Raw genomic sequence first — 26,101 nt, 5'->3', positions numbered from 1 at the left:
TCTGTTTTGGTACCAGTACCATGCTGTTTTGGTTACTGTAGCCTTGTGTACAGTTTGAAGTCAGGTAGCATGATGCCTCCAGTTTTGCTCCTTTTGCTTAGGATTTTCTTGGCAATATGGGCTCTTTTTTGGTTCCATATGAACTTTAAAGTAGTGTTTTCCAATTCTGTGAAGAAAGTCATTGGTAGCTCGATGGGGATGGCATTGAATCTATAAATTACTTTGGGCAGTATGGCCATTTTCACGATGTTGATTCTTCTTGTCCGTGAGCATGGAATGTTCTTCCATTTGTTTGTGTCCTCTTTTATTTCATTGAACAGCGGTTTGTAGTTCTCCTTTCAGGTCCTTCACATCCCTTGTAAGTTGGATTCCTAGGTATTTTATTCTCTTTGTAGCAATTGTGAATGGGAGTTCACTGATAATTTGGCTCTGTTTGTCTGTTATTGGTGTATAAGAATGCTTGTTATTTTTGCACATTGATTTTGTATTCTGAGACTTTGCTGAAGTTGCTTATTAACTTGAGATTTTGGACTGAGGCAATGGGATTTTCTAAATATACAATCACGTCATCTGCAAACAGGCACAATTTGACTTCCTCTTTTCCTAATTGAATACTCTTTATTTCTTTGTCTTGCCTGATTTCCCTGGCCAGAACTTCCAACAATATGTTAAATAGGAGTGGTGAGAGAGGGCATCCCTGTCTTGTGCCAGTTTTCAAAGGGAATACTTCCAGTTTTTGCCCATTCAGTATGATATTGGCTGTGGGTTTGTCATAAATAGCTCTTATTATTTTGAGATATATTCCAAGAATACCTAGTTTATTGAGAGTTTTTAGCATGAAAGGCAGTTGAATTTTGTCGAAGGCCTTTTCTGCATCTATTGGGATAATCATGTGGTTTTTGTCCTTGGTTCTGTTTATGTGATGGATTACGTTTATTGACTTGTGTATGTTGAGCCAGCCTTGCATCCCAGGGATGAAGCCAACTTGATCGTGGTGGATAAGCTTCTTGATGTGCTGCTGGATTCGGTTTGCTGGTATTTTATTGGGGATTTCTCATCGATGTTCATCAGTTCTCCCTTCTTACTTATGACTCACCACAGCCATGCAGACCTTCTGTATGGGCACACTTGCTGATCCTACACAAGGTTTTTAATATCTGTGGGGAAAATAAATGTGTTTAAAGCATTTTAAAAGGCTAAACTGGGCCCAGACATGGTGGTTCATGCCTATAATCCCAGCACTTTGGGAGGCCGAGGTAGGTGGATCACTTGAGGTGAGGAGTTTGAGACCAGCCTGGCCAACATGGTGAAACCCTGTCTCTACTAAAAATAAAAAAAAATAAAAAAAATAAATTAGTCAGGCGTGGTGGCAGGTGGCTGTAGTCTCAGCTACTCAAGAGGCTATGGCAGGAGACTTGCTTGAACCCGGGAGGCAGAGGTTGCAGGTGAGCTGAGATCTCGCCATTGCATTCCAGACTGGGCAACAGAGTGAAAATCCATTTCAAAATAAAATAAAAATAAAAGGCTAAACTGTTCTACAGTTATGATCAGCACCCTCATCTTTAGAATGTTAATGATGAGTTACCTTTGGAAGTTAATTATTTGGAAGAAAATGAACCTATTCCCCCAATTAGTTTTTTGGAAGGGTTATTTTTAAGCTTCCCCATTTTTTCTTTATATTCCTTTCCCAGTACTCTGTATGTCTTGCTGGGAGCTTCTAACCTGACTCAAAAGTTGACCGGCTCCAGGTGTAGTGGGGAGCGGGGAGGGCAGGGGTGCGGCAGTGTGTCTGGCGATACCTGCTTAGATGAGAGCTGAGTCATGCACAGTGCACCAGAGAGGCAGGGGCTGGCCCGGCCCTCAGCAGGTGCCTGCCATTTGAAGACACCCAGCTCATCCCACACAGGATGATGCACATCGTGATTCCTAAGTCTTCCTTTTGGGCATCCTAAGGCCAAACTTTAAAGACTGGTGGCATGCAGTGGTGGGTTCACACGCCATTGAGATAGAGGGACCCTGACAGGCGGTGGGGCCTGCTTTCCACACTGGGCCTTTGGAAACGACAGGAACAGTGGTCCCCAGGCACCCTGGTCACTCCCTCAGCTAAGCTGAGTCTTCCTTTCACTGTTCTGGATGTTAGAATTCAGCAAATGCTTCTTTTTTTCTTGTAATCTTTCTGTTGCTAAGAAATAAAAAGCTTTAAAAACTGGTGGACTCCTTCTCCAGGCCCCTTCCTTTCTGAGGGTCCATCCCCCATGAGCCACATCGTCAGTGCCAGCCCAGTGGTTCACCGGCCAGCAAGGGCAGTGTCCTGAGGACATTCAGGAAACTCTGGAATCACACAAGTGGAATTCATGAACTTACACAAAGATTTGCTAAGGACAAGATTGAGATATTATTGTTTCTCTAGAACTGAGCCGAGAACTGCCCTTGCCTTGCGCATGGTATTTTCCAGGTGGTTTGGACCCACTAATACGAGGCCTTCTTGCAAGACCAGCCAAACTGCAGGTGCAGGATCAGCTGATGAACGAGGAACTGACGGAAAGGCTCTTTGTGCTGTCCAATTCCAGCACCTTGGATCTGGCGTCCATCAACCTGCAGAGGGGCCGGGACCACGGGCTGCCAGGTCTGCCAGCTCCTTCCCTTGCACACCTCATGCAGCTGCTGCAGGGTTTGCCGAGTTAGCAACCTGCTGCTAGAGAGACTGATTTAAAGTAAAACAATCGCAAATCTAATGCCTTCTAAGCAATGGCTCTTAAAGGACCCCAGTTCATTCAGCTATAGAGGCCGCCTCCAGCTTTTCTTAGAGAGAGAAATGGCACAAAGAGGGTGGTTCTGAACCTCCCAGGGACGTATGAGGTAGGACTTTGAGAAACACCCGCTTCTAGTAGAGGGAGGAGGCGCTGCGCGGGCAGACAATGGCAGGTCTGCGTCTGGTGTCCCGGGAAGCTCCTGGGATGCCTAGAGTGCCCCCCTCCCCTTCCCCTCCCCCCAGCGAGATCCTGGGGCCTGCGGAGATCATTCCACCACCTCAGGACGGCTGTGAGCTAACTGGTCCAAGCTGGCGCCTGGTAGGAGTGGCTGCTCCTCTCAGGTCAGCAGCCCCCTGTGCTCCCTACACCCGACCTGGCTCCTGCCTTTCCCAGGCCCCACCCCGCAGCCTCCTGCCTGACCTGCCCAGTGCCCAACTCCCTGACCTCAGGCCCACCTCAGCCTTCCCTCCTCTGGGCTCCTAGGTGGTTCTGGTCAACCTGCAGCACCTGTCCAGGCCCGATCCCCTGAGACCTCATAGTCTGTGTGCAGCTCTGTTCTCTCCATGCACCCTGGGAGCTTGGGAGGTGCCCTCCTATTGTGCGTGGGTGACATGTGAGATGGACAGTACTGGCAAGTCTTGTTCTGCCATATCCCTGGGCCTTCCTCTGTCCCCTGGCCCTTCCCCCATTCCTGTCTTCCTTACTAGTGGCATCTGGAAGGGCTGGGATCCGCAACCACACAGGCTGTGAATATCTGGGGACTAAACGTGAGTTGGGAGGATGCAGAAGGGGCCCCATGTGTGTCAGGATAATGCACTGTGCCCCTCACTCCCTGCACCCAAACACAGCTGCTTCCTTGTTGCCAGAGCTCATGGAGCACAGCCCACACATGCCTTCACACACCTGGCGCATACCCAGCACATGCCTGCACACGCCCAGCACATACCCAACACACACCCACACATACCCAGCACATGCCCAGCACACACCCAGCACTTACACAGCACACACCTGTCTACACATGCCCAGCACACACCCAGCACATACACAGCACACACCTGTCTACACATGCCCAGCACACAGCTGCACATGCCCGGCACACACCCGGCACATACCCACACATGCCCAGCATACACCTGGCACATACCCACACATGCCCAGCATACACCTGGCACATACCCCACATGCCCAGCACATACCACACATACCCACACATGCCAGCACACACCTACACATGCCTGCACATGCCCAGCACACACCCAGTACATACCCAGTACACACCTGTCTACACATGCCCACACACACCCACACATGCCCACACACACCCACACATGCCCAGCACACACCCAGCACATACACAGCACACACCTGTCTACACATGCTCAGCACACACCTGCACATGCCCGCACATGCCCAGCACACACCCGGCACATACCCACACATGCCCAGCATACACCTGGCACATACCCACACATGCCCAGCATACACCTGGCACATACCCACACATGCCCAGCACATACCCACACATACCCACACATGCCCAGCACACACCTACACATGCCTGCACATGCCCAGCACACACCCAGTACATACCCAGTACACACCTGTCTACACATGCCCAGCACACACTCACACATGCCCACACACACCCACACATGCCCAGCACACACCCAGCACATACACAGCACACACCTGTCTACACATGCCCAGCACACACCCGCACATACCCACACATGCCCAGCATACACCTGGCACATACCCACACATGCCCAGCATACACCTGGCACATACCACACATGCCCAGCACACACCCAGCACATACACAGCACACACCTGTCTACACATGCCCAGCACACACCCGGCACATACCCACACATGCCCAGCATACACCTGGCACATACCCACACATGCCCAGCATACACCTGGCACATACCCACACATGCCCAGCACATACCCACACATGCCCAGCACACACCTACACATGCCTGCACATGCCCAGCACACACCCAGTACATACCCAGTACACACCTGTCTACACATGCCCAGCACACACCCACACATGCCCACACACACCCACACATGCCCACACACGCCCACACATGCCCACACACGCCACACACGCCCACACACACCCACACACACCCACACACACCCACACACCCACACACGCCCACACGCCCACACACGCCCACGCACGCCCACGCACGCCCACGCACGCCCACGCACGCCCACACACGCCCACACACACCCACACACACCTTCCCTCTGGCTGGGACCCCTTTTGCTGCTGGCCCTGCTCAGGCCCCACAGCTCGACGTCCTCATGTTGCCACTGCTGACTTCCCTGAGCTAACTGCACCGGAGAGCGGGCGACCCCATCTCGGCCCTCACAACCCCCACCTTTGTCTGCTCTACTTTTCACCCATTGAAATGTGGCCAAAGGCGAAAATCCACGTTCCCACTGGCCTGTGGGTCCCCCAAAGATCATAAGCCCAGGAGGAAGGGCTGTGTTTCAGGGCTGTGGTCGCCAGCACCCAGAACTGTTGACTGGCACAGAACAGGCGCTTAGGGAACCCTCACTGAATGAATGAATGGATGGATGGATGGATGAATGAATGAATGTTTGGGCAAATAAACGCTGACAAGGACAGAAGGGCCTGGTGGGAAGGGAACAGGAGTAAGACCAGCACACAGCCTGACTTGTGTTCCGAAGACTTGTGTTTGGACCTGAGGAGTTCAATTTTGGATGAATTTCTTAATTAACCTGTGTGGTTCCCAGTTCCTTCCCTGAGTGCCCAGGACAGTAGAGTCAACCTCACGTTTGAGTGTTGGGGATGCATACACGAGAGTGCTTGGTGTGAGCACACAGGAGGAGTCATGACACAGCAGTGTAAGAGCTGCCATGCGGGTCCCTGCGGCCTGCAGTGTGAAGCCCACTGCGTGTGTTAGCACTCTATACCCCAGCCACCGCAGAAGGCCAGACTGCGATCACTTTCTAAAAGATGGATTGAGAGACTGACACACAGACAGTTTGGGCAACGTCCCCAGGTCTGAATTCCAGCAACTGGAGGCATCGATGCACCAGAAAGGCCACAAACCCAGCAGAGGCTTCATTAGATCTGATCAGGCTACATTAGATAAAAGAGAAACACTCGTGTCTCAGCAAGCTGAGCTGGGATGATGATTTCCGCCACGCCCTGAAATTGTTTGTTGTACTTTACAGTGAATATAAGATGTACAACCTTCCCCAAAACACTTTTTTGCGGCCAGGCACAGTGGCTCATGCCTGTAATCCTAGCACTTTGGGAGGCCGAGGCGGGCAGATCACAAGTTCAGGAGTTCAAGACCAGCCTGGCCAGATGGTGAAACCCTGTCTCTACCAAAAATACAAAAAATTAGCCGGGCATGGTGGCAGACACCTGTAATCCCAGCTTCTTGAGAGGCTGAGGCAGGAGAATTGCCTGAAACGCAGGAGGCGGAGGTTGCAGTGAGCCGAGATCATGCCTCTGCACTCCAGCCTGGGTGACAGAGCGAGACTCAATCTTAGAAAAACAAAACAAAACAAAAACACCTTTTTTGCATTCCTGTTACTGCGGTGTCTCCCACAGGCAGGGACATCTGAAGTGATGTTGTTTCTTCCAGGCTCTGTGGCCTCCGGAGCTGGGAAGAGCCTCAGCCTCCATGTCTTTACCTCCTTCCCAGACCTTGCACATTTTCCCTCTAGAGTTGGAAAAAGATGCAAATATGTTTCCTCTCAGAGCAATAAGAAAGGAAAATGCCCTCCTAACTTCGTTGTTTTTTCTTTTTAAAATTAAGATGTCAATCTCCCACAGGTGTGGAAATGTTTTTATTGTACTAATTAAAACAGTTTGACGATGGTCTAAATTGTCAGTATAGAAACCTTCTCTCCTCGTTTTAGAACTTTAATTTGCTCATTATTTTTGTTTTTGACTAGTCTGAAAATAAATGCATTCTTTTAGTAAATATTTAATGAAATAACGGCTGTGTCCCCCAAGCCCTGTGGCAAGCAATGGGCATCTGTGTTTTCTATATAAACCGAGTGTCTACAGGTTGCCTGTTACTGGAGCTGAGAAATTCGTGGGGTATGTTTGGGATGGTCTAGGCTAAAGTAGATTGTGTGATAAAGATGAAATTTTGTTGGAGGTGCTAAGTTGGAGGGACACAGGTGCCTCTTGACGAGGCAAAGCACCTTCTGGTGGCTTTGATGAAAGGGCCAGGATGGCCCATCTGGAGACAGAAAACAAGAGTAGTTTCTGTAGATCACAGGGCAGCAGAGCCACTGCAGACAGCAGGAGTCAGGCTGCAGCAGCTTCTCATGGGGGATCAGGGGATCCCCTGCCAGATGCAGCAGCACCAGGGCTGTGGGGCCAGCCAAGGGGGGTGACTCTAGGAGCACAAGAGTTAGACACACACTGGTTCCTCCTGACAGTTAACCAGGGAAATGGTTCTTAGCACTCTAAGAAATGGACTCAATAGCACCTGACAGCAGTTTTCTAAAAGCTTAGGGTATTTTTATTTTTGTTTTTGTTTGTTTGTTTGTTTTGAGACAAAGTCTCACTCTTGTTGCCCAGGCTGGAGAGCAATGGTACAATCTCGGCTCAGTGCAACCTCTGCCTCCCAGGTTCAGGCAGTTCTCCTGCCTCAGCCTCTTGAGTAGCTGGGATTACAGATGACTGCCACCACACCTGACTAATTTTTGTATTTTTAGTACAGACAGGGTTTCACCATGTTGGCCAGGCTGGTCTCAAACTCCTGACCTCAGGCAGTCCACGTGCCTCGGCCTCCAAAAGTGGTGGGATTGCAGGCCTGAGCCACCGCACCCAGCCTCTAAAAGCTCAGATTTTGAATCTCGCTCATGCCTTCCTCCTCCAGTTTGTCCGTTCCTCCAATCTGTCTTCTTCCAAGTTGTTCCCACCCCTTGGCTCCATGAGTCTCTTTGTCACATGGGCATCCCCTTCCCAGACTAACAAGGATGCCTGGCTATTTCTCCCAGTTCTGTTTGGTCTAAACATGAGACACCACAAGGCCTGGCCTTCTGTCCCGTGAAAGCCTCACTGCCCCTGGGGGAAGCGGCCCAGTGCTCACATGTTGCTGTGCGTGCACGTGTCCGGGACCTCTGCTGGGAGCCTGCGGTGGGCAGGGTGCTGAGGACAGAACCAGACAGTCTTAGCTTAAAGCACCACACAGGGCAGGTGGATGAGCAGAGACAGCAGCAGAGGCCCTGGACTGCACTCTGATCAGACCCCACGGGAGTGAGGGTCGCCCAGCCTTGAGGAGGAAGTGTTTCTGGAGGAGGCGACAGTGGAACCAAGAGGAGTGGATGAGGGATGAAGGTGGATGTAAGGAGCGGGTCACAGGGAGGGGCACCAGTGTCAGGCAAAGGTGCAGCCACAGAGTCAGACCATGGATGAGGGCCTGGGCAGCGAGCAGCTCAGGCCTAGGCAGTGAGCAGGAGGAGGAGTGAGAAGAGAGGTCAGGGGTTCACCAGGGTTCCCAGCAAGAAGAGATCTCCAGTCTTCAATATGGAGATGACTGGCCAGACAGGAAAAGATATTTGTGTGTGTCCCTTTGTGTGTGTGTGTGTGTGTGCGTGGGGGGGGGGGGGGGGGGGAGAGAGAGAGAGAGAGAGAGAGGAGAGAGAGAGAGAGAGAGCAAGAGAGTGTGTGTGCTGGCTTCTGTGTATGCTCCTGATGTCATTGTGGGAGGTAAACTCTGAAGAGGATGCAGAGCTGTCTCGGTTGCTCTGGAGAGGCAAGAACTAAGTGCAGGCTGGGCGATAACAGGAATGCACTTAAATGTCATGGACTCAGCATTCTTGCTGTCTCCAGCTCCTTTATGAACAAACCCTACAGAAAGAGCTCTGGCTTCTGAGCTGGAATATCCTAGCCTGGCAAACGGCCGGGTAGTGTCACAGGGTGGGACGGGACTCTGCCCTGCTGTGCTTCCCGTCTTGGGGACCATGGCACGAGCGAGATGGGCTGAACAAAGGTTCAGGTCTGTGAGAGAAACCACGCAGCCTCTCCCCTGTGCAGGTTACAATGAGTGGAGGGAGTTCTGTGGCCTGCCTCGCCTGAAGACCCCCGCTGACCTGAGCACAGCCATCGCCAGCAGGAGCGTGGCCGACAAGATCCTGGACTTGTACAAGCATCCTGACAACATCGACGTCTGGCTGGGAGGCTTAGCTGAAAACTTCCTCCCCAGGGCTCGGACAGGCCCCCTGTTTGCCTGTCTCATTGGGAAGCAGATGAAGGCTCTGCGGGACGGAGACTGGTAGGTTCCTGTCTGGAACGTCTTCCTTCTTGTTCTGCACAGAGGCAGGTGGTCTGCATTGGTTCTGAAGCCAGCCAGACCTGCATCCAAATTCTGGCTCCACCGCTCGACTCTTATGTAAGCTGATCAGATTGTTTCTCCCACCCATAGTTTCCTTAACCTAGAACTGTGTTTTTATAACAATGAAGCAACCACAAAGCACGTAGCATTTAGAATGGGAGCTAGCACTGATTTTTCCTAGATCCAACCACATGAGCAAACAGGCACCTAACAAAAACAAATTGTGACACACTTATGACAGCCCTGAGACTGCATCCCATCCCCCACGTGCCCTGACGATGCCCAGGAAAGCACAGAGGTGCACAGTGACTCAGGCGCAGACACAGGCTATGCCTGGTGCTCATGGATGCCTCTGGGCTGGACAGGCCTTCCTGGCCCCCCAGCCCCTGCCTGCACACACAGGTGCTTGCCGGTAGCAGAAAGCTGAGGTCCCGCTTTGCCTGCCTCGTACATGTCTGCTCTCTCCTCAAGTTCAACCTGGAATGTGGAGGTTTGTACTGGAGGGAGTCAGAGCCAGATCCTGTTCCCGTCTGACTCGAAGTCCATGCCCCCCGTCGAAGCAGGTGCACAGGATACCAATGTTAGCATTTTGGAACAACACAGACAAAAACAATGGGAAATGTTTTCTTTAGCTTTTAAAGACATCCCTACCTATCCAGTTCTCTCTCTCTTTTTGGTAGTCACTGTGCCAAGGTCAGATTTTTGTTGTAAAGGATCTGTGCTCTTCCCAGAGAGTGCACCTGCCACACGCCGAGGCTCCTGTCCTTTCCCCAGTGTGACTTTTGTCTCTAATTTCTGAGATGCAGCATTTCAAAGAGCTACGAACACCTGGGGAGAAATCACCAGACGAACTTGTCTCCTCATAGCTGTGTCTTCAGTCAACGTGCGTTTGGAATTCTCTGGGACACGGGAAGCCACTCGCTCAGAAGGGGGAGGATTTCTCCAACTTGCCCCGTATGTGTGTCTCCCAAGTGTGTTTTATGCCACCCATGGCTGAAGCTCCATCTGAAATCAGAGGCAGCTGGCAGATGCCTGGGGTGGTGCCCACAATGTCTCATCCTGTGTATTTATGACCAAATATCTCCCCAATGCAAAAATGGGCTCAATGAACTTCCATATAGTGGGGCCGCTTTTTCATGTTCTAAGAGGAATTCATTCCCGTGATGGGAAGCAGAAGAGCTTTCTGTGGCTGGGGAAACGCATGCTTTATGGCATTCAGACCAGGAGCTCCTGGGGCTTTGGCAACGATTTTCGTATTTTGAGAGGAAAGTGGGACTTCATTTCTTCACATTGCAATTTTCTTGATTACTCATGGCCTAGAGGAAGAAGCTGAAGGTAGAGAGACTGTGCAGGGCACGCTGACTTCAGACTAGAGAGCAGCACCCTGTAAAGCAGCTGAATTTGCTGTAATTATTCTTGTTTTTAACACAGCATTGCACCCCAAATAACAGCAATGCAGCAAAATAGATTCTCATAGTCAACAAGCGAAGTGGCTCTGAGCCCCTCTTCCATCTGACGCCGCTCGTTCAGAGAGCCAGGTGCACGCTGTGCTGCCCCTCCGCCTCTCCTTCAGGTCCTCAGCGCCTGCACCTGCACGGCCGTGGGTGCTGGGGGTCTGGGCAGACGCCGCAGAGGAGGCCAGCAGCACACAGCAGCGGGTGGCTGGTCCTGAGTGCCTGCCCTGGGGGTTCTGCATGCACCGTGAACTTACGCTCTGTCTCCTTCCCTGGAGGTTTTGGTGGGAGAACAGCCACGTCTTCACGGACGCACAGAGGCGTGAGCTGGAGAAGCACTCCCTGTCTCGGGTCATCTGTGACAACACCGGCCTCACCAGGGTGCCCGTGGACGCCTTCCAAGTCGGAACATTCCCCGAAGACTTTGAGTCTTGTGACAGCATCCCCGGCATGAACCTGGAGGCCTGGAGGGAGACCTTTCCTCAAGGTGACGTTTGGTCTCTTCTCACACCACCTTACAGCACGTGCATCTCATCAAACAAACCTTGTCTTCCCAAGGAGCTGAGTTAACTTTTCACTGTTTAGAAAACAGTCAGCGCCCTGCCTTACACCCTCAGGGCAGCTCCCGGGGCGGGCAGGACCCTTCTTTAGTGAGAAAGGAGATGGTGGCCTAGAAAATGGGAGCCAGCAGGGCCCAACCTGGGAGGTGACCGTGTGTGCTGTGTGGGTGCTCAGTGAGTGACCACAGCAGGGCTCCCCAGCCTCGGCACCAGCCCCTCCAGGGCACAAGTGTGCCCGTGACAGGGACGTTGGTATGTGGTTTTCTTTTCTCGTAGTTTGACTACATGTCAACCTGTCCACATTTCATAGACGACAAGTGTGGCTTCCCAGAGAGCGTGGAGAATGGGGACTTTGTGCACTGTGAGGAGTCTGGGAGGCGCGTGCTGGTGTATTCCTGCCGGCACGGGTATGAGCTCCAAGGCCACGAGCAACTCACTTGCACCCAGGAAGGATGGGATTTCCAGCCTCCCCTCTGCAAAGGTCAGTCCTTTCTGCAGTAACAATGACAAAACATCTGCATGTTTCCGATATAAATTAACAATGCAATGTCATTGAACATTTATTCGCCACAAGATGCTTCTGAAACTGTTAACTTCCCAGGAGCAATTTGGGGATAGAAAGCACGGGCTCTCCCCTTGGCTGGCCTGTTCCCAGCTGGCCTCTTTCTAGGTAGTGAGGCCTCAGAATAGGCACGTGGAATCGTGACCAATGGGGTCACCTGTGAGGGAAGAGAGAGAGGAGTTCACGAGTTCCAGGCAAAGCTGTGGTGAACTCGCAGGGCCACTTTCTCACAGGAAACACGGCAGCAAACGCCTCCACTCCAGAAACCCGTAGAGTTAGTCCCGCCTCCGCCTCCCACAGGTGGCTGATTCCGAAGCCCAGGCCTGGTTCTTCTCCAGTCGCTGGTTTCACTCCCAGCCTCCTGCATGTTTAGGTGTAGACAGGTGCGGGCTCCTAGCGGTGACTTGAGAGCAGGGTGGGGAGGCAAAGGCAACACAGCTGTGGGCCACCTCCACCTGCTCCTCCCGTACACCTGGCTTGAGTGGGTGTCAGCCCAAGGCACCTGGGAGCATGTTTGCTGGACAACAGAGCCTCCCGGGAAAGAGCCATGTACTGGGGTCCCTCTGTGGGGAGCAGCAGAATGAGAGTCCCCCGCTGACTGTTCTGAGACAGAAAGAGCTCTCTGGGTGCAACTCCTGAGGCTGGGGCGTCCTGTTGGAGCAGCTTGTGTCCGCCAGCTACTTCAGAAATGCCCTGCAACAAAACCTGACCTGCTGGCTCTGGTCTCATGGGCCAGTGGTCAGGGCAGGCAGGAGCAGGAATGGCTGCTGTTCTCGGAGGAGGGTTGCTCAGACGACACTCACTAGCAATCTTTAGCAATCTTTAGAAGGCCAAGCTGCCTTCAGGGACTGCGTTTTAGGGGAGGAAAACTGACATCAGACACAGAGCCTCCTGTGAGCTGCTGCTGTGAGCTGCACTAACCTAGACCGCAGAAGAAAAAGAGGGTCTCGTGCAAGAATCTGGCTGGTTTGCAAGTAAAAATAAAAGCAAAATCCCCAGTTTTCACTTTTCTCAGAGTTTTCAGAAGATGAAAGAGTCTTGGAGCCAGTGCTTTGGAAGACCCAGGTGAAAGAATCTTTTGAGGCCAGTTCGAGACACTCCCCTACCCCGGGGCGGCTGCAGATGCCTTCACACAGCTCCGGTGCTTCACAGCTCTGCATAGCGGGATGCAGGAGGGGCTGGTTCCAGGGGCAGCTTTAGCCAAGAAAGACCTTCTATGTTTAACAGCCTTGACATGGTTACCTATACATAAAACACTTCAATAGCTGCTGCAAGATACAGCCAGTTAACAGTGGCCAATAGTCAATAGTTCCAATCCCTTGAAATTTCTTTACCCTTGTCTTATACTTTTTATTTTTTTGAGACAGAGTCTCACTCTGTCGCCCAGGCGGGAGTGCAATGGTGCAATCTCTGCTCACTGCAACCTCTGCTTCCTGGGCTCAAGTGATTCTCCTGCCTCGGCCTCCTGAGTAGCTGGGATTACAGGCACCCACCACCATACCTGGCTAATTTTTGTATTTTTAGTAGAGATGGGATTTTATGCTGGTCTCAAACTCCTGACCTCAGGTGACCCCCCCACCTCAGCCTCCCAAAGTGTTGGGATTAGAGGCGTGAGCCACCGCACCCGGCTTCTTATACTCTTACAGAATGGTTGTCATTATCAATAATGTCATTATTAAAGACTGTACTCTTTAGAAAGCCTGAGATATCCCCAACACCCTGCTAGTTGTCATAAGCACCATCTTTGATTTCATACCCGTTTTTCAAAACAGACATAATGATACCCATTCTGTAACTGAGAAAACCAGCTGGGACCAAGACTCCCCCTGACCCCAGAGCCCTGAGTTAGGAGTGGGCAGTCCCACCCAATGCAGCCCCTCACCTGGGAGCAGGAGGGCAGCAGACTACCCCAGCTGACCTCAAGGCCTCGCAGGTCTCCGGCACTGGGTCACCTGGGTGCTGCCCAGGTTCGCACATTCTCATCGTCCTGGGGTGGCCGAGTCAGGGGACAAGTCCCTGTGGCCTATGTGGACCCTGGCTCTTCCACTCAGTGGTGAGATTGGGGAGAGTCCCTCCACCCCTCCCAGTACCTTCGCTCTGTCTGGGGGTGTCGTCAGCACCAGAACCCCAGGAGTGCAGGCAGGTTGCTGTCCGCAGCCTGGCCCTCGGCAGAGACTGCCCCAGGCCAGCTCTGTTCCCTCCAGACAGAGCAGCTCCTGGAAAAGCATGTGTCCCCAGCACTGACAGCACCTGTGCCATTCAGAGAACACACACGGGGCGTGTGGAGCAGACCTGTGACACGCTCCTGCTTGTTTTCTAAAATTGGCCAGAAAAGGAACATTATTTGAACAAAATGTACAGCAGGTGATCTGGAAACAGAAGCCTAGGGGATGAGGGACTAGATGTAGGATTCGCGTGCAGGGAGAGCAGGAGGGGATGCACCATCCTCACTGGCGGTGGCAGGTGGCCCCAGTCCTTGCTCTCAGAGGACCTGGAGCATCTGGGCCAGCTGGGAGTCTCTGCTTGGGCGAAGCAGACCCTGCCCCACCCTCACCCTGGCTCCTTCCTGCCCCTGTGTCCTGCACTTGGCCAAATTCCACATTCCCCTACCCCAGGCAGACCCTAATTTCCTCCAGGAAGGCTCCTGTGACTTGGGCCTGAGTAAGCCCCAGTGTGTGGACTCCCTGCAGGCTCAGAGCCCACGGCCAGCGTGCATCCGTCTTCTCCTCATCACCTTTTCAGATGTGCAGGGAGCAGGGGGTGGCCACACAACAGCAGAGGTGGTGCCTGGTTTCCCCTAGACTGGGTGGGGTGGCAGGCAAAGGGCTGACCTCCCCAGACAGAAGCACCTCCCAGAACGGGGGTCACACAGGAGAGAAGGGGGTGCGGCTGCTTCCTCTCAGGTGTGTGGCCTTGTGTGTCTGGCAGATGTGAACGAGTGTGCGGACGGTACCCACTCACCCTGCCACGCTTCTGCGAGGTGCAGAAACTCCAAAGGCGGCTTCCAGTGCCTCTGCGCGGACCCCTACGAGTTAGGAGATGATGGGAGAACCTGCGTAGGTGAGTCTGCTCCCCTCCCTCTCTGTCCATCTATTTGTGAGTTTTTGTAAAACGAAGAAAAGTGTGTTCAAGTTAGGCAACTGTCAATCACCATCTTGATTGGGAAGGGCAGAGATGAATAAGACACCAAGCCCAGGTGCCCGAGGGGCGTCCGCGCTGTGCCTGAGGGGCATCTGCGCTGTGCCCGACGGGCATCTGCGCTGTACTGGGGGCAGAGGATGCATTTCATGTCTGCTGTCTGTGCAGAGACCCTTTGTGCATGCTGAGGCTGGGGGCGGCAGCCAGAACGCATTTCCAGACAAGGTCCACAGTTGCATACCCAACCTAGATCACCCCCAAGACACAAAACTTATCAAAGAGGCAGCGTTCAATACAGACCGATCCATCACCTCTCCTCCTCCTGGACCCACTCCAAACGCACCCGACTGCACCCTGACCAGGGCCAGCAGCACAGCTGCCTGCCTGTCGCCCACCCCCACCTCTGGATGTCCCTGCCCTGCATGGGGCCTGGGTGCTCAACATCCACCTCGGATGGCCTTGCCCAGTCCCCTAGCTCTGCCCTCAGATCAGGGTCAGCGTCTTCCTCACCGCTGCCTCCAAGTCAGGTGCCAGATATGTCCAAACTTTTGACGAATTTACTCCCCTGAAAATTGTGGCTCTTGAGTAAGCATTATCTTTAATCTTCATTTTATACAAAAGGACACTAGTAATAAGAGGGCGAGACTCTCCTGCTCACACAGCCGCTCCGTAGCTGGCCGGGAATTTGTGTTAATAGTTGACTTCCAACTCTTATAGAAAAATAATTATTCACCAGACTCGAGTTACAGACAGAATTCCTTTGAGCTACTGTCATAGGGGAGTGAGGTCTCCAGAAAGAACCAAGTGCAAGGCCCAAATGCAGCAAAGGCAGCTGGGACGTCCAGTCAGGATGGAGAGGGGTCAGTGCAAAACGCTTCATGACTCAACTTCATTAAGGGGATTCTGATAAGCTGGAATAATAGGATTCTTGCTGAAACTCAGCTCCTCAGGCAAAGGATACAAGGGCCAAGGTCAAGGCCAGTCAAGAAGCGAGTGAGTCTGAAAAAAGATGGCCAGAACGCAGCTGCGCGGGGCCTTCAGCGGCCGGGGATGCTCTTTCTGGTGCTCTGAAGCCACATCTGCCTGACAGGCGTGTCCTCCCTTCCTGTGTCAGGCACACCCCCCTCCTGTGTCAGGCGCACCCCACCGTCCTGTATCAGGCACACCCCACCATCCTGTGGCAGACATACCCCCTCCTGTGTCAGGCACACCCCCCTCCTGTGTCAGGCACACCCCCCTCCTGTGTCAGGCACACCCCACCATCCTGTGGCAGACACCCCCCCTCCTGTGTCAGGCACACCACCCTCCTATGTCAGGCACACCCCCCTCCTGTGTCAGGCACACCCCCCTCCTGTGTCAGGCACACCCCCCTCCTGTGTCAGGCACAACCCCACCCTCCTGTGTCAGGCACACCCCCCTCCTGTGTCAGGCACACCCCACCATCCTGTGTCAGACACACCCCCTCCTGTGTCAGGCACACCCCCCTCCTGTGTCAGGCACACACCCTCCTATGTCAGGCACACCCCCCTCCTGTGTCAGGCACAACCCCCTCCTGTGTCAGGCACAACCCCACCCTCCTGTGTCAGGCACACCCCCTCCTGTGTCAGGCACAACCCCACCCTCCTGTGTCAGGCGCACCCCCTCCTGTGTCAGCACACCCCACCCTCCTGTGTCAGGCGCACCCCCTCCTGTGTCAGGCACCCCCACCCTCCTGTGTCAGGCACACCCCCCTCCTGTGTCAGGCACACCCCCCTCCTGTGTCAGGCACAACCCCACCCTCCTGTGTCAGGCGCACCCCCTCCTGTGTCAGGCACACCCCCCTCCTGTGTCAGGCACACCCCACCCTCCTGTGTCAGGCACACCCCCTCCTGTGTCAGGCACACCCCACCATCCTGTGTCAGGCACAACCCCTTCTGTGGCAGGCACACCCCACTGTCCTGTGGCAGGCATACACCCCCTCCTGTTTCAGGCGCACCCCCTCCTGTGGCAGGCACACACCACCCTCCTGTGTCAGGTGCACCCCACCCTGTTTCAGGCGTCCTCTCTCTGCACAGCATTTCCCCCTCATACTCATTGTTTTATCAGCCTCTGGTTTTATTCATGTTTTTTCTCCATATGAAATCATATCTTCTCTTCATTTCAAACCAGACCACTCTCAGTCACGGAAAACTAGAAACAGCAGCTCTTGCATTCAGGTTTTTAAATAAAATGTTTAAATCAACAGTTCAGATGTGAATTGCAAAGGTAGCCAGGTGGCGAAGCTGCCACGTTCACAGAGAGCTCAGCTGCTTTCCGCATTATTATTATAAACCCACGCAAGCCGATTCAGAACCCTGCTCAGGTGAAGCTGGTGGGACATTTACATCAGGATTGCAGTTTTGCTGCACTGCAGCCCAGAAGCACTTGCTGTATTCTTGGTAATATCTCACCCTGTCAGATGGCTCCGTGGGGCCCCAGAAAACACCTACTACTGTCCTCCAGCTGAAGCCACCACCCTCTGTCCCTCCCAGTGTTTTCTTCTGGACTCACCCACAGAAGGATGGAGAAAAGAGGCCCAGTGGAGGTCAGGAACAGCCCTGGGAGAGCACCCAGAGATGAATTTGTGCCTAAGAGAACTTGCACACCACCTCTCTTCCTCCTGGGCCCCCTTCGAACACCTGCACCATGACCAGGGCCAGCAGCACATGAGCCTAAGACCATTTTGTGCACCAGGGCCCAGGTCTGAGAGATTAATATGCAGGTGCTCAGGGCTTCTCCTGTCTCCACAGTGACTTACAGACTTAGATTTAGATACAGGTGTGCATATGGATATTGATTATGGATATAGACAATTGTAGATATAGGTACAGATGCAGACACATAGATATAGATATAAATTCACCTATAGGTATAAAAGAATAGATTTAGATTTAGGTATAGGTATCCCTATGTAAGTTTAGATGTACAAACACACATAGATTTAGGTGTCAATGTAATTATGGAGGGAGCTCTGCTTTTGTTGTGTTTTGTTCCTAATGTTGCAGTTAAAGGAACTGTATTGATTTCCTGGGGGTGCCGCAGCAAAGTCCTGCAGACTGGGGGTGCCGCAGCAAAGCCCTGCAGACTGGGGGTGCCTCAGCAAAGCCCTGCAGACTGGGGGTGCCGCAGCAAAGCCCTGCAGACTGGGGGTGCCGTAGCAAAGCCCTGCAGACTGGGCACTTGAACAAGAGATTTATCTCTCAGCAAGTCCTGGAGGCTGAAATCCAAGATCAAGGTGAGAGCAGAGCTGGCTCCCCCTGAGGACTTGCCCCTTGGCTGCAGATACCACTTCTCCCCATGTCCTCTCAGGGCAGTCCCTCTGTGTGTCTGAGGCCTCATATCATAAGGATATGATATGACATAAGGATATGTCCCACCAGCTTCACCTGAGCAGGGTTCTGAATCGGCTTTCGTGGGTTTATAATAATAATGCGGAAAGCAGCTGAGCTCCTCTCTGTGAATGTGGCAGCTTCGCCACCTGGCTGCCTTGGGCCACGGCCCATAGTGACATCCCCATGCCACTGCAATTACCCCCTCAAATGCTCCATCCCCAAATCAGCCACATTCTGAGGCCAGGGGGATGGAGGCTTCAGCATGAGGATCTGGGAGATCCAGTTCAGCCCACGACAGCACTTGGCCCATGGTGCCATCTTTTAAGCTTCGGAATAAAACCTTAGAAGAAGTTCATACACAGAAGCATAAGCTAATTTCCAAGATTTTGCTTCAAATGTCTCCTTTTAGTTTTTTTCCTGAGAACAATTACAACATACATTTATCTGTTTCCTACATCTTAAGGACTCTTTTCTACAAACTCTGAAGCCAAATGTGTCTCTGGAATTGAGACGTTCCCTCCCAGTGCTACCTCTTTGCTAAGGAATCCCCCTGCCTGGACGCCATCCATCTGCCTCTCCAGGTCCTGCCCCCGTCAAGGGCGTCCGAGAGAACCCCTGAGCCCAGCCCGGACCAGCGCCCATGCAGTGCCCGTGCTCAGGGCAGCTCTGAGCTCTGCGCTGCCTTCTGGTTCTGTGTGGTGGATGTGATGATTGCATGGTGCTGTCCCTGCCCCGCTCTGCCCCTGCTGGGCTCCTGGCTGCCAAACGTGAAGTCAGGGTCCACCGCAGGACACTCGTCTTCCTGCTGAGCCCTGCAGCCCCTCAAGCAGCTGGCTGCCTCCAGGAGTCTCCTCTCCAACAGCTGCCCTGTGCCTCCCTGGCAGGACCCAGGCCCTCTGGAGGCACCGAGCCAGGCCGCCAGGGGAGCCCGATGGGGAGCGATGGTGGACAGTGACCTTCTCTTTCTAAGGAAGAGACTGAGGGAGGGAAAGTGCCCCCAGAGCATCTCAGGAGCTGGGAGGTGAACAGCTGGGGATGCAAGCTTCCCCCACCACCAGCACCCTTATAATGACACTGCTGCCCCTGCAAAATCGTCCGCGGAAAATTAGGATGCTGGGCATGACCTTTCTGCATCCCTGATGCACAAGCCTAACTGTTGTTCCACGGAGGCCACATACGTCCCTGTTGAAAGGGCCCTGCTCCCACGCAAGCAGCCATCAGCGCCTTCTCCGTACAGACAGCGCAGGCCAGCAGGACCCAGCACCATCCCTGGATGCACCAGCTCTGTCACTTCTGGACAGAACACCCCAAAAGGTTGATGGACGTGGCTGTCCCTCAGCTTTCAGAATGACAGCTTGAATCCCAAGCCTGCTTCCATGAGGAAGGGTGGACACCAGGAGAGAAGCAGAGGCCCCGGCTGGGTGGACATGCACTCAGGTGCTGAGGGCTCAGAGTGAACCAGGAGCAACAGCTAAGCCATGTTTACAGCCCCTCATACGAGACCTGGCTGGAGGCCAGAGGTTCCAGGGAAGGTGGGCACCAGAGCCCATGTCTGAGAGATGAATACACAGGTGCTATGGCTGCTGCTTCTGTCTTCATGGTGACTTACAGACAAGGACGCCAAGGCCTGGGAAGATGAGACATGGCTGTGAGAGGAGCTCACACTCCCCCGGCCCACGAGAGCTCCAGCCCCGGCCAGCCCATGTGCTGGTTGTCATATTAGATGGCCTCTCCAGAGGAACGGGAGCAATCAGAGATGCAGATGTGTGTACAGAAATAGTTCTAGATTAGACAGAGACATCCATAGAGACACAGTTTGTAGATGTAGTTGTATAGATTTAGATATAGATATTGGTTTAAATATATATGGATATTGATTGAGATATACATGCATAGATTTACATAGATCAGACATACATATAGATAACAAAAATGTAGACATGGATATAGTTATACCAATTTAGAGTTGGATATAGATATTGATTATGGATATAGATATAGTTTTAGACTTAGGTACAGATGCAGATATAAAAATATAAATTTATACATAGGTATAGAATAGATTCAGGTGTAGCTATCCCTATATAAGTTTGGACATAGACACAATATAGATTTGGGTATAGATGTAAATACAGCAGTAGACACCCATACACAGACATAGTTTTAGATGTGCATCTAGCTCTGTGTATGGATACGTGAAAGCATCTCTATTCTGCAGAATTGGTCATGGAATTAGAGAGGCTGAGGAGTCCCAGGATCTGCTGTCTGCAAACCGGAGCCCCAGCGTTGCTGGCGGGGTAGTTCCAGTCTGAGGGCAGACGAAGCTGCTATGAGATGTCGCAGCTCAAGCAGAGAGTCAGGAAAAGAGAAGTGAAGTCCTTTTTCCTCCACTTCCTGCTCTACTGGGTCCCTGAAAGGATGGGACAGGGCCCACCCGTGTTGGGGAGAGCCGTCTGCTTTTCTCAGACCACAGATTCCAGTGCCGATCCCTTCCAGAACCTATCTCAAAAACACAGCAGGAATAATGTCTAATCTGGACCCTGTGCTCCAGTCAAGCGGACACATGAAATTAACCATCCCAGTCATTATTCTCACCTGAATGCTCCAAAATCCCGATGCCCTCTGTCTGCCCAGGGCCTGCCAAAACCCGATACCCTTTCTTTCCAAAGGCGCTAGAAGGCCTTCACCCAGCCTCTGGGAATCCCCCCTCGCCCAGCCCCACAAGAGGGGGCACCCACATCCACGCCCACAGCAGAGAACTCCAGGGCTCCCTGGAGTGGCACTGAAGAGGTCAGAAAGCCACTCTGGCAGCAGTGTGACCTTTGCGATGCCCCCATAGGACATACAGGGGCTTCAGGGCCTGTCTCAGCCGGGAATCCCCCAGCAACACACAGCCTTAAATCTGGCTCCAGGCGCAGTTACTGGTTCTTGAAATTGAAAATGCCAAGAAAGAAAAGTTTGGAGCAAAGAATAAGGAAAAGTTTCTGTGGTGCGGCATGTGGCCTTTCCTCTGCCTGGGCTCATTTCACACTTTCGGGTGGACACGGAGCTGCTTACGTCCCTGCTGTGCGTCTGCCGTTGGCTGGTGTGAGGTGGGCTTCAATCAGATGCTCGCCATGGCCCAGCACGTGGTCCTCCTTCAGATACTTGGCTTTGCCAGTTTTTGAGGTTCCACAGGTGGCCCTTGAAAACCTCTAGCCCAAGTCCCTCAGAACCAAATCCAGCAGGAGGGGTGAGTCCCCCTCCCAGAAATGGCAAACATCCATTCCAGAATGAATTTCCATGGCTGCGCTGTCCTGACTGCCCTGACCTGGCCTGTGCTTACTGGAATCCCCACCCAGGCCTCGATCAGCTCAGCCTTCCCCGCACAGCCAGCCCCGGCAGCACAGGCGGAGCCCCCACCTGTGGCAGCCAAGAGGGTGAGAGCGAGTAGCAGCGGATGGAAACATGAACCCAGCCTCTTTCCGGATGTGGGAGGAGCGGCATCCCACGGCCAGCAAGTAGCTCTGCTCTCCACAGACTTTTAGCAAGAGGCCAGTGTGCTCAGGTTGCCCTGCAGACTCTCCTGCGTCTGTGAGAGGTGGCAGCAAGGAGATCCTGGAGGTGGGAGGATGGTTAGAGGAGCCCAGGAGGAAAAGTCATGAAGTGCAAAGTCTAAAAGGACAGGACCGTTTTGGAGAAACAGTCAGGATGTGCATTTAGGATTTATTCATTCATTCTTGTATCTACCAAATACTTGCTGAGTGTCCAAGACCCATGCTAGGAAGACAGCCATGGACACTACCTGTGTCTGGGCTGGAAATGAGACACACCTGCAGATCATGCCCAGGCGCTAAGTGGCACAGGGAACTGCCGCCACCCACAGATGCAGTCATCACCGACTTGAAAAAATCCAGTGTGAGAACTAGAACCAAACCAAGCACCCAATTCCCCCAGCCACTGCCTTCGTCTGGTGCCTGAATGCGCTCCCTTAGCCCCAGAGCCTTTCTTCAGCCACATGTGATGATATTCATCCAGGGCGACCAATGTTTGTTTTAAAAAAAACACTGATTGGTAGTATTTAAATTCTTATTTAAAAGTTAGTTTTCATTTCATCTTGGATTTCTCCTCGGCCACCTCGAATGGGCACCTCAACAGAAAAGTCAGTAATAAAACTGTGGTCAAAGGAGCTCTGAGTTCAAAGCCGCACTGGCCCCAGGCTGGCATCTCCTTGCGGAGAGCATAGAAGCCAAGGGCCGGAGCCCAGGAGCCCTTACTCAGTCCCCGGCTTTTTCAGACGAAGACACAGGTCCAGGTGGGAGGCACGTCCTCAGGCCCCTCACCAGATGCTCTGGGGCCGGCTCCCGGGCTGCCTCTCTCCTCTGTCCTGTCTTCAGGGCCTTCTGCACTTTTCTGTCCAATTCACGCTGACCCTGTTCAGTTTATTTCTGGAATGGGCTGATGAAACCCAGGATGAGCTCCAAAATCTGCTGCCATCCCGTGCCCCTGTCCCCCCAGGGCTCCAGCTCTGCAAGGTGCACACCACCTTCCCTCGACCACAGTTTCACCTCCAGGAGGCTTCTGGGAAAAACAAAATGCAACCAAGGGCAAAACCTCATGGTGTTACACCACATCCCTTACAGACCACTTTGTCCCACTTTCCTGCCCCGGTCAAAGGCCCCACAGGGCTCCCTGGGTCCTGCGGTCCACTCAGAGGGCACTGAGAGTCCTCCCTGGTTTGGACAGCAAGGTGTGCTTTCTGTCCTGCAGGACAGTGTCCATGCCAAGCTCACAGTGAGGCTGCCATAGAGAGAGAGCCAGCTTCTCTGCCCTGTGTCCCCTGCTGGCTCTCCCCACGTCACATTCGGGTCTGGACTTAACGGTCTATGGCTTTTTTGGGCAGATAAATGACCCTCCCCCCTCCCTCCCTCTGTACATCATGCTGTGGGGTGAAGGCAGCTGGCCCAGGACAGGGTGTGGCCCAGACTCAGGCAGGACAACCTGGCTTGCCCAGGCCCTGGAATGTTCTTCTAACCAGGCCTCTTTCTGTGCCCCAGACTCCGGGAGGCTCCCTCGGGCGACTTGGGTCTCCATCTCGCTGGCTGCTCTGCTGATTGGAGGCTTGGCAGGTCTCACCTCAACGGTGATTTGCAGGTGGTAAGTCCTTCATTTTTTGGCTGTTACTTAGACACGACACAATCTCCTTTCCTCTGGACATGGTTGCAGTGAAGCTGCTGTATTTTCCTAAAGCTAGCATAGATTACTGGTATCTCAAAGGCATTGATCTCAGAGCTATTTTGTATAACGTCTTAGACTCTCCGGATCATTCTTTGTGCTTTAAATAATGAAAGTGGAGTGATCATTCGTACGCCTTAGGCGGTGTCAGGTATCTGCGGACAAAGATTCAGCAACACGGGATACTTTCCTAACAGTAAGTGATTGCATTGAAGTAGTCTCTTGTTAGCCGTAAAGATTCTTAGAAAGGTTTCTCAGAGAAAAAAGGTCATCCATGAATGAAAAGTTTTATTCTTCAGTTTTATTTCCTCCCTTGAGGGCAGAAATTGAAAGTTGAACTTTCCTGTTAAAAATGGCGCTGCTGTTGAAAGACTCAGACCCGAACCTGAGAGAAACTGAAAGTTCCTGCCCTGTGAGAGTTCTGTCTGCAGAAAGGGCCCCTCCAGTCCGCCTCGGGTGGGGCAGCTGGTCCACGTGCCTAGCCCTGAGGAGCCACTCTGCTCCTAGCTGCTGCCACTCACCTTGCTGCTCTTGAGAACCAAACTTCTTGAGCATCCCTTCATTTTTAATGCACAATTGTTCATTTTATATAGAAAGTGTTAAAAATAACAGCAAACACCATCAAAAGTCATTGCAGCCCCAGGCTGGGCCCCCAGGGCCATGCCCAGAATACCTGCAAATAGAGGCCACAGTCACTTGGCCTCTGCTCTCCCTGAGTGCCAGGCTCAGCCCAACATGACCTGTGCACGCTCTTGCTATAGCCAGCCCTGCCCTCCGCCAGGATGACCCCTGCAGTCTCCTTCGCCTTCGCCTTCACCCTCCACCCCGGCCTTCAGAGCTCCTCACTGGCCAAGCCCCCAGCACCACCCCATACCACACGCATGGATTATCCAAGCCTCCTGGCACCACCCATACCACACGTGTATGGATTATCCAAGCCCCCAAACATCATCTGACGCCACGTCTATGGATTATCCACAACTTTCCCACCCTAAGGCCATCTTCCAGGGTGTTTCTCATCTTCCCAATAATAGAAACTCAACATTCTAGCAAACCTTCATTTTTCTAGCAACTTCTCGGTACACTGAGGAACGTCTGCGCCTTGAACAGGAAACCTTTTTCTTACAGTTTTTGCACCTCCTACAGGAACTGGTTTTTAAAAACTTGAAAGCTTAGCAACCAGAAGTTACCCAGATCGCTGTTGTTTCCAAAGGGCCTTGTCAACAATCCACAGCAATGGCCTCTTTTCTGTTGTTTTTGTGGTACTTGTAAGGGAAGCCCCTGTGCCTGCCATCTGCTCTGCATCCTGTTTCTCCGCTGCTGAGATGTGGTAGTAAAGCCAGTTCCCCATTTCGGTTATTCTGCAAGGCCTCTGGCAACTACTGTGGTTGACCCAGATGCCCACGTTTGACACAAGAGCTTCTGATCCGTCTGGCATACGGCATTTCAGTGATGTTTTTCTGAGTAGCTTCATAGCTTCTGTCAAAACTGACATACACCATAATTCAGACAACTGTGAGAAATTCCTTCCAGCAGGGAGGTGATAGTAACAGCTAAGCCGTGTTTTGGATGCAATGCTGAGTCATCCTTAGCCACTGTCTCCTCTGATTTTCTGACCAGTCATCTGACCCAGGTGTTTGCCATGGCTTGAACTGTGCATTGCCCAAAACGTGTTTATACCCTGACCTTTAGGACCTCAGAATGTAACCTTATTTGGAACTAAGGTCTCTGCAAGTGTAATTAGTTAAAATGAGATTGCCCTGGAGTACAGGGGACCCTCATTCAATATGGCTGGTGTTCCTCTAGAAAGAAGAGTTTGCACAGAGTCATGCCCAGCAGGCAAAGGCCATCTCGACGGGAAGGCAGAGATCAGGGTGGGCTTTCTCTAAGCTGAGGCCTGGGAAGATCACCAGCAGTGACAGGAACTGGGAGGGAGGCCAGGGGAGCCACCTGCAGGCACCTTGATGTGGACTCCTGCCTCCAGAACTCTAGGTCATAAACTTCTGCTGTTTAAGCAGCCGGGTCTGTGGTCCTCTGTGACTGCAGCCCCAGAAAACTAACAAAGTGCTATGATTGTGTCCATTTTCAGTGTAGCATGAGGAAGTGGAGCGAGAGCCTGTTACTGGCTCAAAGCTGATAAGCCCAGAGCAGGTCCTTGAACCCAAGACCTGTCTGGTGCTGGAGGCTGTGCCACAGCTGCTCAGCTTCTCCTCGCAGGAAGGTTGTATCTCACATGCAGAGGCTATTGTTTCAAAGAATCATTAGCAGTGAAGACTGAATCATCACCTACTCTCTACAAGACACTGTATTGACCTGTTTTGAGAAGAGACTACTTTAACGTTTAAATGGTGTCTCCAGTTTCAGATGGGGTGGTGGTAGGAAATATCCCTATGTTTTATGAATCATTTGGTCTTTAAACCTTAAAAACTTTAATTACTAATAATTAAAACCCTCAGCTAACCATGAAATAGACTAAGCAATAAAAATTGGATAGGCTGTAAGCAAATAACTTCAAATTAGCTGGTTCTATAATTATAACTATTAAATGTGTAATTGTAACAAAAACTGATGTGACTATAATTTCCTGTTCATAAACAATTTTGTATTTGCAAACATCCCTATAGACATCTATCACATTATCATTATGATAAATATTAGTGTCTGTAGTCCACACTCATAAGAAAAATTGCAATTTTCCTTCAGATTAACAGCCATAGATT

The 26,101-nt window shown here is 52.2% G+C and overlaps 1 protein-coding gene across 1 annotated transcript in view; it reads left to right on the top strand.

Moving 5' to 3' along the window:
• TPO (thyroid peroxidase) overlaps positions 1-26,101 on the top strand; it is a 100,677-nt gene that overhangs the window by 63,035 nt on the left and 11,541 nt on the right. Inside the window, exons 9-14 of the mRNA XM_033176693.1 lie at positions 2,456-2,626; positions 8,806-9,043; positions 10,836-11,044; positions 11,428-11,598; positions 14,608-14,739; positions 23,204-23,303. Coding sequence (XP_033032584.1) covers positions 2,456-2,626; positions 8,806-9,043; positions 10,836-11,044; positions 11,428-11,598; positions 14,608-14,739; positions 23,204-23,303 — 1,021 coding nt within the window. The remainder of the gene's footprint in view (positions 1-2,455; positions 2,627-8,805; positions 9,044-10,835; positions 11,045-11,427; positions 11,599-14,607; positions 14,740-23,203; positions 23,304-26,101) is intronic.

The sequence above is a fragment of the Trachypithecus francoisi genome, unplaced genomic scaffold, assembly GCF_009764315.1.
Source record: "Trachypithecus francoisi isolate TF-2019V2 unplaced genomic scaffold, Tfra_2.0 Lachesis_group17, whole genome shotgun sequence".
NCBI lineage: Eukaryota > Metazoa > Chordata > Mammalia > Primates > Cercopithecidae > Trachypithecus > Trachypithecus francoisi.
Note: the sequence above shows the minus strand (reverse complement) of the source record. Positions and strands in the feature narration are given on the sequence as shown.